General features: G+C 44.1%; 1 protein-coding gene across 1 annotated transcript in view; it reads left to right on the forward strand.

The window, feature by feature from the left end:
- The window catches only part of TRPM6 (transient receptor potential cation channel subfamily M member 6), an 84010-nt gene that overhangs the window by 46571 nt on the left and 25344 nt on the right, over window positions 1-12095 (forward strand). The window contains exons 24-29 of the mRNA XM_082241456.1: window positions 560-1683; window positions 4404-4510; window positions 4999-5125; window positions 7304-7401; window positions 8716-8780; window positions 12046-12071. Of these exons, the coding sequence (XP_082097582.1) occupies window positions 560-1683; window positions 4404-4510; window positions 4999-5125; window positions 7304-7401; window positions 8716-8780; window positions 12046-12071 (1547 nt within the window). The remainder of the gene's footprint in view (window positions 1-559; window positions 1684-4403; window positions 4511-4998; window positions 5126-7303; window positions 7402-8715; window positions 8781-12045; window positions 12072-12095) is intronic.

Genomic DNA, 12095 nt, shown 5'->3' on the forward strand with positions numbered 1-12095 from the left:
GCTGGGAGCCAACATTAATTGTTATGAAACATCCAGATAAATAAATAATTTTTTAATAGCCAGCAGAAGCATCCCACAGTTGGTGTCTGCCTGATTTCCAACAGGAAATCTCTCCACAGGATGGGAGCCACCATGGAGAAAGCAATTCTCCACACCACTTTGAGCCAGATGCGTTCAGGTCATAGTATAAGATAGAAGGATTTGGCCAGATCCAACAGGCTCTTGGGTTCTCTCAGGGAATCTGATCCTGAGCTATACAGGGCCTCTTTAGCCAATACTAGAACAATGGTTCCATTCACTATTTGAAAAATGAAATGTTATTAATTTAACTGATATACTGAAGAATATACCGTATTTTTCGCTCTATAACACGCACCCGACCATAACACGCACATAGTTTTTAGAGGAGGAAAATCCATAGGCATGCCACCCGTAGGCATTTCCTCCATAACACGCACAGACATTTCCCCTTACTTTCTAGGAGGAAAAAAGTGAGTGTTATGGTGCAAAAAATACGTTATATAATGCAGTTTTTAATACATCTATTATTTCCTCTTAGAGTGGAAGAGATGTTTTCACAACTGAAGGAGGTACATGAGAAAGTATTTTATGTCAAAGACGCTTTGCTTGCCCTGGATAGCCAGCTCGGACACTTACAAGACCTCTCTGCTTTAACCGTTGATACGCTTAAAGTCATTTCAGCTGTGGACACTTTGCAAGTTGAGGAAGCCCTTCTTGCTCACAAGAAGCATCAAACCTACAGGAAGCTTCCCCATAGCTGGAGCAATTCCATGTGCTCTAAGGCTTTGGGCAGTATGGAAAGTGTGTGTGATAAGAAGTATAATTACTACAGCATGCCACCTTCTCTTCAGAAAAGCTTGGCCAGGACACATTGGCCCCTGGGGGCTCATCGTGGCATTCTTGGTGCCCTGGACTACAAAGAGATCAAATCAATAAGCAAACATCAGGAGCAAGAAATTGAAAACGACACACTGACCTCTGGGGTATCGTCAGAGTGTAAATCAGCCCCTAGATATGGACAATTCCTCCTGGTTCCTTCCGGTCAGCAAGGAGCCTCTTTATCTGAAAATGCCACCTTAAGTTCAGCCTTCTCAAGTAGTCTGCTCAGAGAAGATGAGCTGCAAGCTCAACCCCAAACCAAGCATGGCAGTATCACTGCTCAGCTGGATGTGCACAAGGCTCCAGAAAGAAATCCAGTTATCAATGAAAAATGGGAAGTGGAATTTTCATCAGACAAAGAGGATAGTGAAAATATCACTGAACCCTATTTGAACTTCCAAGAACCTAGAATTGCCCGTGAGGTCTCTATCCGTTCTCATCAACACAGTGAGGAACCTGAAGGAGGTTATGTGAACTGGGGGTTCTTGGGAGATGACGAAAAGAGTTATTTTAGCAACAAGTCAAGGCAGTTGTCATGCACACATTTTACCTACAATAAAGGCTGCCGTAATCCTCAACATGCACAGATGCATGAATCCAAATCGTTTTCCTGCGTTTCTGACAGATCAGGCTACAGTAGTGACAGCTCCCAGTCTCCTCTCCCATTCCAGCGCAGCATGTCAGTCTGGATCAATCCACGCAGGAAAAACTGGCCTTTTGGCAAGGGAAGTGGATTCTGGTCCCGCAAAGCAGAGAAAGTGGGAAAGACCTTCAGAATAAAAGGTAATGGCTACACATTGTTATTGCTGTTTGATGGATTTTACTGCTGTTCTTATGCATTAATCTTCTGGTGGTTTCCTGTTTTGCTTTGCTTTGCTTTGTTTTGTTTTGTTTTTAATAAGGATTTTTAAAAGCATACCGTGAACACTATTATGAAAGACAATATATAAATGTTTTGAGTAAACAAATAAATGTTACATTGCTTTAAGCCACTTTCCACAAAGAAGTTCCAAGCTCTTCCCAGCTGTTTAGGGATCATTGTTGAGTGATAGCTGTGGGATGGTGTTGTCCTCTGCTTCAGTATTGGACTACCCTAGATCTGCTGCCTTTTCCATCCACTTCTCAGAAATAAAGGATATAGGCTTACTATCAAACAGCGTCAGATGGAGCTGTTGACTAATTAATGATTTTAAAGATCAATCAAGTAATCAGTAGATTATATTTACCTACATTAGCACATTATAAAAACCTCCATTTAGGAGGCTTTTTTAAAAGTATAGAAACATGAGCATTCATAATTTAATAAAGAACACTTATCACACTATTAGAAGAAAAATCAGCTTTCACGTACTCTCTTGCCATGACAGACCATAGCCAATGCACACTCAACAAAGAGTGTGCTGTTAATTTTTAGCCTCATATTTTACATTTCCTTTCACTAATTAGAACTGGGCCTCATAAAGTAATCAAAAATTTAATTGATGTACCTGATCAAAAATTTAAACCTTACAAAACAAAACTCCAAACCTGTATCCTGAATGTGATCCAAGGAATTGATAAGTTTGTTTTATTAACTTACTTTGGATTCAATGAATCTGGATTGTCTGTCATGAACTTGTTTGGTCTGGGCAAATGACTACACTAGATTCACAGTTCTCTATTTGTGAATAAGAAAAAAGGGCAAAAGTAGACGAGAAGGCATTCATGGAATTTCTAATTGTGTGTTACAGCAACCTGCATCTTAGAGTTGTGGTGACTGGAACAAAGTAATGATTGTAATTAGTGCTGTGCATTAAGGCCTCATCCAGAGCGGTAGACTCGTACTCTGGGGAACCGGGTTTGATTCCCCGCTCCTCCACATGCAGCTGCTGGGTGACCTTGGGCCAGTCACACTTATCTGAAGTCTCTCAGCCCCACTCACCTCACAGAGTGTTTGTTGTGGGGGAGGAAGGGAAAGGAGATTGTGAGCCGCTTTGAGACTCCTTCGGGTAGTGATAAAGCGGGATATCAAATCCAAACTTTTCTTCTTCTGCTTTAAAACTCAGTGTCTGAGCACTTTTTAATTTTTTTGCCCAGACGCTTTCCTTGCAAAAACCCTCTCTTTACCACTGAATTGGAGCAAACATCAATCTGCGGAAAACCCTAATTGTTGTTTGTTCCAATTTTGCATTAAGAGCAGGTTTCCCTGGGGACTGTAGCGGGGGAGCACTCAGACACTGAGCTTTAAAACATGAGCTTGAACACTTGGGGCAAAAGGTAAGTGTGGACGAGCCCTAAGACTGCAGATGAGTCTATAAACATTAATCGTTTTATATATTTATACTGAGATTTCTTTTCTACACTTCTAGTCCATCAGGGTGGCTTGCAACAGTTTAAAATGACAATGTCATAAGATGCAATAAAAATGCATTAAAATGCAACATTAAAAATAAAATGCAATCTGCAGGCATTACCGTATTTTTCACTCCATAAGGCGCACCTACTTTTTTGGGGGGGGGATTCAAGAAAAAGAAAATGCGGCTCTTGGGGGCTTTTGCGGGAGGTGGGGGAAGTGAGAGCGCCTCACTCTGTCCCTTCCCCCACCTCCCGCAAAAGCCAGGGATAGCCGTGGGAAGCTTCCCCAGGGCAGCGGGATGAAGGCTCCCCGCTGCCTGCAGAGGCTTTGCGGGCTACCCCAGAGCTGCTTGAGGCAAAGAGGAGGTTGGGGAGCAGCAGAAAGGCTGCGTGCAGCCTTCCCGCTGCTCCCCAGGGCTGGCGGTGGGGAAAGCCCAGCTTTCCCCCACTGCCAGCCCCACAAGCTTGGGGAGCAGCCTTTCTGCTGCTCCCTGACCTGCTCTTTGGGGAAAGCCACCGCCAGCCCCAAAGAGCAGGTTGGGGAGCTCCCCGAGCTTGTCGGGGCTGGAGAGGGAAGTCCAGGTCCCCCCCCCCAGCCCCAGGGACCACACATTTGCTCCATAAGACGCACAGACATTTCCCTTAGATTTTAAGAGGAAAAAAGTGTGTCTTATGGGGCGAAAAATACGGTACTTACCTGAGAGTAATGTCAATTGAACAGTGTAGGACTTTTCTCTGAGTAAATAACCATAGGCTCACATTTTGCAAGCACAACATAAATGATAAATATTGACCGCAATGTGATGGCTGCAAACATGTAGTCTAAGGGGAAGGGGAGGCAGTGTAACAGAGGAAAGTGTCCAGAATTCTTTGCATTAGTTTCAGTTTCCACCAATGCACTATCAAAGCAAACAATATATTACGCTGCACAGTTTTAAAATTTAAGTTTGTTTAAATGTGACATGCACACCCTTATACACAGCAGTAAAATGGTTAGATATGAAAACTGTTAATACTGTAACATTCCAATCCTTTGTGTGACTGCTCAGAAAGTCTCAATGAATTAGTTCAATTAGACTTAATAGCAGGTAGGTGGGGAACTTTATTGAGTTTTCTTTGAAATATGAATTGAGTTGCCTCCTCCCCACCCCCTGCCTTTTTACTCTCAGAGCTATCCAAATCTGCAGAGTCACATCAGCCAGTATTGGCAAAGGCAAAACTTGGAAACAAAGAAAGGAAATCGTTGAGGAAGAAACAGGAAACTCTTCAGGTGCCGGTAGGTGAAGGTGGAATTAGAATTGTATGTCCTTTTTCTGTTTTTTTAACAAGCTGAATAAATATAGAATTACACAGTTATGAAAGCTCAGCTCTGCTTTCAAGGTGATTATTAAAACTGTTACTGGCCTGGCTGATTAATCATTGCATATTTGGAAACTGCTTGGGTCACGCTCACATTATTGGGGGGGGGGGAGCAAGTAGCTCTGAATGAAATCCAGCTGTCCAATACCCACCCCCCCTTTTTACTCTGAGTAAAAACATCTTGGCTATGACTTCTGACAAGTGTTAGTGAATAGCTGTACGTACTTCCTCTTTGTTACTGCTAATGCTTTATTCATGTAACATTTGCAAACAATGATCTGCCCTCCCCATTATGTATAAGGGACTTTCCTGCTAGAGTGGTTCGAAAGGATTATGCTACTGGCAACTTAAGCTCAACTACCTGTCATCTTTGGCTGATTACTGTTTTTCCTTTTCTTTTGGCAGATGATTACAGTTGATGGTTGTCCCCAGAGCACCCAAGTTAGTTCAGAGCCACTTGAAAGCAGACCTGTGGGGGACAAATGGGAACACAGAACAAATGAGATAACTTCACCTCACTTTAATCAGCTAAGTATGTAATCCAAAGCAAATAATGATAGGTAGAATTTGAGACGTTTGGTGGCAGCCAGGACCCATAAATAACACCCACAATAGCCTTCTTAATAGAACAAATTGTGGGGATAGGCTATTAAATTTCTCGTGAAGTATCTCTCCTGCTGTATCATCTGGGTCTGGATTGACTTCCAGAAATTTCACACTTTTCTGTTAGTTTATTGCTTGTTTGTCTCAAGCCAAGAGCCCTTCAGTTTAGCTTATACCAGCAAGCTGCAAGGTTGAAAAACCATTGAGACAGGTGAGAGGAGCCAAATAAAGGTAAAGGTAAAGGGACCCCTGACCATCAGGTCCCAGTACGGACGACTCTGGGGTTGCGGCGCTCATCTCACTTTATTGGCTGAGGGAGCTGACATACAGCTTCCAGGTCATGTGGCCAGCATGACTAAGCTGCTTCTGGCGAACCAGAGCAGTGCATGGAAACGCTGTTTACCTTCTATCTACTTGCACTTTGACGTGCTTTCCAACTGCTAGGTGGGCAGGAGCAGGGGCCGAGCAATGGGAGCTCACCCCGTCATGGGGATTCAAACAGCTGACCTTCTGATCGGCAAGTCCTAGGCTCTGTGGTTTAACCCACAGCACCACCCATGTCACCAAATCCACCTGACCCTTCCCCAAACCTCCCTCTCACACTTAGACTAATCAGTGACAGATTACAGCTCAGCTTCCAAGAAAATAGGAAACCTGGGAACAGTATAGTACAGGGGTCTGCAACCTTTAAGACAGAAAGAGCCACTTGGACCCGTTTCCGAAGAAAAAACAACAACTGGGAGCCGCAAAACCATTGCGACATTTAAAACAAATATATCTCCGGAGCCACGATCTGACAGCGGACGGGAAGGTGACGTCGGGACGGCCCCCATGCGACGTCACAGCCAGTACAGCGCCCGCCACAGTGAGGAGTGTCGGGGCGCACAATGCGCCTCCTCCCCTCACTAGTATCCGCCCCGGAGCTGCGGCAAAGGTGTAAAAGAGCCACATGCGGCTCCGGAGCTGCGGGTTGCAGACCCCTGGTATAGTACATACTTCTCTTTTGCAAAGTTAATGATATCCCTCAATACATACTGGTAGAAAATATGTTTTGTTTTGATTGCTTATGTATTATACTCCATTTGTGACACAGTAATTAACTTAATGAATAGGAAGTTGTTTTATTTCTACTCCCTGAGCATCAACACTACACTGAAATACTGACCTGGGTGAGGTGACAGGGTATGATTCCAATTCTATTGCTTCAGGGGGCACGATAGCATCAAGAGCTTGCATACAACTTGATTTTGCAGATCTGCTGGAAACTTTCCATAGATTCTGAACAGGAAAGTCGTGATGGACAATGACCTTCCCACCTTGCATTGGAGTGTCTCCAGAATAAGCTTCCTCCCAAAATGGAAAATGCCAGTGTGATGAGAGCCACTGTGGTGTAGTGGTTAAGAGCGGTAGTCTCGTAATCTGGTGAACCGGGTTCGCGTCTCCGCTCCTCCACATGCAGCTGCTGGGTGACCTTGGGCTAGTCACACTTCTCTGAAGTCTCTCAGCCCCACTCACCTCACAGAGTGTTTGTTGTGGGGAAGGAAGGGAAAGGAGAATGTTAGCCACTTTGAGACTCCTTCGGGTAGTGATAAAGCGGGATATCAAATCCAAACTCTTCTACTCTTCTTCTCACCTCATTGCCAAGCTGATCTGAATGTGGTCCATGGGCTGCTCAAATACCCTCTCCTTGTTTCCTATTCCCTTCAATGTCACAGCAGGTGCCTGTGCTGTGGTGACAGCATACCATTGGGAGAAGACATGGGAAGGGACTTCTCCTTCTCCTCTTCTTGCCCACTGTCTGCTGCGGTGATGGGGGCAAATATTGGGGGCAGCAAGTAAGCCCCACCTTTATTTGTGGGGGTGGCAGCAGCGAAGGGACCTTGGCCCCTAAGAGTTGGCATCTATGGGTGAGAAGCAATGCACCAGGTTGCAAAGGCTCAAGCAGCCCATAAGAAATGCAGTGTTTCCATATTGCAGTAGCCTGCACATTTCTCAGAGGCACAGAACATCCTGTTCAGACTGGGCTATTCATGCATACATGCTTGCATTTGTCTGTCTTCTTTAAAAAGTTCACATGTGCTCTTGCTGTGTTTGCTTACTTGGCTAGGTTTGGACCGTATCGGCTGTCTGCGCCAGAGAATGAAAAACCAAGAAACGGCAAGACACACGGTACAGATTTGTGACTACCTGAGGCAATCACAAGAGGTAAGGCTTGAAGACATAAAATATTGCTAGTCAGCTCTTTACCTTCTATAAATCTATGCCCAGCCCACGGATTCTTGTGCTATATCTTGGTCTGAATTCACGGCTGAGCACTAGGAAGAAACTTTTCTTGAGAAATTTCATTTTATGCAGCAGGCACAGTAGACCCTGGGTAAGAAATAAGTAATTAACCACTTAACCTTCAGAAAAGATTAATAAAAAAGCCATTAAACTATTGAATCATGAAATGGGAGTCTATATGAAGAAGATACTTTTTTTGAAACCAAGGTTTTATATGGTAATTCTCTAGGCCATTAAGAAAATAGAGTGAGTGGGGTCGGCTCTATTGAAGAACGATACTAAGCAAACTTCTTAGCTGTTTCGTGATATAATTATTCCTTGCAATTTGGGGATTAAACTCATCCTGCTATTTGTATTTTGGATTATGCATTTACCTTTAGATTTTTTTCCTTTCCATTTGAACTAATTTATGCAAACTAAAGTAGTGAAAACCAGAATGTCAAGGGCAATTCAAGTCAATGATGTTTTTGCCATTGACTTAAGTAGACTAGGTTGCTGATCAAAATAGACTTAGGAATAGAATTGGTAGGGCATTTTAACTGCTTCTCTTGATACCACAAAAGTCTTTATAAACATACTGCACCAAAGTAGAGTAATCTCCCAGCTTAGGTCAAACATTGCCATCTTGGTGGTTCCTTGCCTTGCAGGTCTTTTCCACCTGGCCTGGGAGATTAGGGCCCTGACTGATGGCAATGGCAGAAGCTGAGGCTAAACAGAATATTTGGCTGGGGCATGGGCATAGCCAGGAGAGGTCAGTGGGTCAGCTGCCTGCCTCTAAATCAAGTGAACAAATATAAATACTTCATTAATTGACCAACTGTGTCACAGATAGCTTGATTCTGCCATACCTAACATAAATCCTGCTCCCCAAACATAATTCCTGGCTAATCCATGGGCTGCGGTATTCCTGCTGTTGTTGATGTAATTTTTTTGTATCTTTATTTTTAGATCTTATGATCTATGTGGAAATAGTTCAATTTGGTTGTGTACTTTTTGTTGTGTTTTATTTATTTTTTATGACTACCTGTTTTACATTTGTAATTATGTAAATATTGTTATGTAGTAAGCCGCCTTGAGCATAATTTTAACAGTGGAAAGGTGGTATACAGATAAAATGATGATGATGATTTCTGGATAAACATGGCTACAGACTTAAGGACAACATGCCCAAGCAGCCATGAAACCAGGACATGTTTTAATTGAGAAAATGTGTTTGCCATTTCCCTTCCCTTTCAGGATTTAAATAACAGCATGACTTGGACTAGGAAAAATAGGAAGAATAATTTGAGCCGGAGCCATTCGTAAGTAGTCCTGCTTGTATCACCAGGTACATATGTCTTCCTTGGTTCACTTTGGATGTGCAACATTGCTAATATCACTGCACAACAAATTTTGACAAAAGTAACACCTCTGAGATAAAAGTAGCCGTTTCGTGTAGATGAGTTGAGGAGCTGAACCCGAATATGACAATGAAAGTGCAAAATTGGCTACTGTTTCTTAGAGATCTGCAATAGTTTATTACATAATCAAGGAATATGCACACACAACAAGGACCAGTGAGAGCCAGGGTCTATGTCTGATGCCACTCTGCCTGTTCCTCAGGATCATCTCAAACGTCCAACAGTAGTGAGCCAACATGGAAACAGACCACTTTCCCTGGTATTGTTTCTCCATTGTTGCAATTTCCTGATGAAAATGTTCACCATGTTCATGACTTACCATACCTGTAGTTGCCAGGGAGGGACGCAGGTGGCGCTGGGACGCAGGTGGCGCTGTGGGTAAAAGCCTCAGTGCCTAGGGCTTGCCGATCGAAAGGTCGGCGGTTCGAATCCCTGCGACGGGGTGCGCTCCCGTCGTTCGGTCCCAGCGCCTGCCAACCTAGCAGTTCGAAAGCACCCCCGGGTGCAAGTAGATAAATAGGGACCGCTTACCAGCGGGACCCCTTCATGGATCACTGCCTTGCCGTGGCGAAGGGGCTTGAAGAACTCAGGGAAGCTATGAACTACGCCGAGCAGGGCACACAAGATGAACAGGTCAATTTTAAAAGATGATGCTGTTAAGGTGCTACACTCAATATGCCAGCAAGTTTGGAAAACTCAGCAGTGGCCAGAAGATTGGAGAAGATCAGTCTACATTCCAATCCCAAAGAAAGGCAGTGCCAAAGAATGCTCCAACTACCGCACAATTTCACTCATTTCACATGCTAGCAAGGTTATGCTTAAAATTCTACAAGGAAGGCTCAAGCAGTATGTGGACCGAGAACTCCCAGAAGTGCAAGCTGGATTTAGAAGAGGCAGAGGAACCAGAGACCAAATTGCAAACATGCGCTGGATTATGGAGAAAGCCAGAGAGTTCCAGAAAGACATCTACTTCTGCTTCATTGACTATGCAAAAGCCTTTGACTGTGTTGACCACAGCAAACTATGGCAAGTTCTTAAAGAAATGGGAGTGCCTGATCACCTCATCTGTCTCCTGCGAAATCTCTATGTGGGACAAGAAGCTACAGTTAGAACTGGATATGGAACAACTGATTGGTTCCAAATTGGGAAAGGAGTACGGCAAGGCTGTATATTGTCTCCCTGCTTATTTAACTTATATGCAGAATTCATCATGCGAAAGGCTGGGCTGGATGAATCCCAAGCCGGAATTAAGATTGCCGGAAGAAATATCAACAACCTCAGATATGCAGATGACACAACCTTGATGGCAGAAAGTGAAGAGGAATTAAAGAACCTTTTAATGAGGGTGAAAGAGGAGAGCGCAAAATATGGTCTGAAGCTCAACATCAAAAAAACGAAGATCATGGCCACTGGGCCCATCACCTCCTGGCAAATAGATGGGGAAGAAATGGAGGCAGTGAGAGATTTTACTTTCTTGGGCTCCATGATCAGTGCAGATGGTGACAGCAGTCACGAAATTAAAAGACGCCTGCTCCTTGGGAGAAAGGCGATGGCAAACCTAGACAACATCTTAAAAAGCAGAGACATCACCTTGCCAACAAAGGTCCGTATAGTAAAAGCCATGGTTTTCCCTGTAGTGATGTATGGAAGTGAGAGCTGGACCATAAAGAAGGCTGATCGCCGAAGAATTGATGCTTTTGAATTATGGTGCTGGAGGAGACTCTTGAGAGTTCCATGGACTGCAAGAAGATCAAACCTCTCCATTCTGAAGGAAATCAGCCCTGAGTGCTCACTGGAAGGACAGATCGTGAAGCTGAGGCTCCAATACTTTGGCCACCTCATGAGAAGAGAGGACTCCCTGGAAAAGACCCTGATGTTGGGAAAGATGGAGGGCACAAGGAGAAGGGGACGACAGAGAATGAGATGGTTGGATGGTGTTCTTGAAGCTACTAGCATGAGTTTGATCAAACTGCGGGAGGCAGTGGAGGACAGAAGTGCCTGGCGTGCTCTGGTCCATGGGGTCACGAAGAGTCGGACACGACTAAACGACTAAACAACAACAACACCAGCGGGAAGGTAAACGGCGTTTCCGTGTGCGGCTCTGGTTCACCAGAGCAGCGATGTCACACTGGCCACGTGACCCGGAAGTGTCTTCGGACAGCGCTGGCCCATGGCCTCTTGAGTGAGATGGGCGCACAACCCTAGAGTCTGGCAAGACTGGCCCGTACGGGCAGGGGTACCTTTACCTTTACCTTTTAGTTGCCAGGGAATAAATCCAAGTGGGAATGGAAAAAGTGGATCTTTAAGGACATATAGCAGCCAGGTTTATAATACAGAGACAACATGTTCTCAACCAGTTTGTTGCAGGTTTCTGTCCTGACATTCCAGAGGAAGTTAGTTAACACCAGACAAAACACATCTCAGGCTTTTTTCCTGACACCCTGAAGCAGGTTGTAAAACATACTGTATTTGAAGAAGAGGAGGAGTTTGGATTTGATATCCCGCTTTATCACTCCCGTAAGGAGTCTCAAAGTTTCTCACAACCTCCACTACACCACACAGATCTGAGGACCCACAAAAAAAGCCCTCTTTAATTTTCACTTCACTGAGCTGAGGGAATTTTGCAGCCAGATACTTGAAAGGTGATCCAGTCCAGTCCAAGTTTCATGTGTAGAGGTGTTAGTGGGATTTTGTGTGTTTCTGCCAGTGCTGGGTATTTCACATTCTTCTCTCCAACCTTCAGATATTTTCTCTGAGGCCAGTCTTTGCTCAGCTGTCCCATCAACATAGACACTACCTTCATGTCACCACAGAGAAGGCAGTCATTCTGGCTGTATTGAGGACAGTCTTAACGGCTGTTTTAGGTTGCCATAGGCTTCCTGGCCTGTGTGCCTGGGGCCGCCAATCTAGTGTCAGTACTTCCCAAGATGAACAATTCTAACAGCCCCATATTGTCCTGCACATCTTTTTAACATGGGCATAATTTTATGTTCCCTTCCAATGTCTGTAGCATTATTTGTTTCTACATGTGGTACTGCACATAAGTTTTTTGTTATCATTATGTGTAAAGATGAAAAACTGTTTTCCCTCCTGCATTTATTATATACTTAATATGGATTCCCCCCCCAAGCACATAAAACTAACTTCAGTATTTTCTTTTGAACAGGTTGAGTAGTTCAGATGGAACTCTTGGTAAGCATTTTTCTTATTTGTAAA

Source organism: Podarcis vaucheri (genome assembly GCF_965113315.1).
Source record: "Podarcis vaucheri genome assembly, chromosome: 11".
In the NCBI taxonomy this organism is placed as follows: domain Eukaryota; kingdom Metazoa; phylum Chordata; class Lepidosauria; order Squamata; family Lacertidae; genus Podarcis; species Podarcis vaucheri.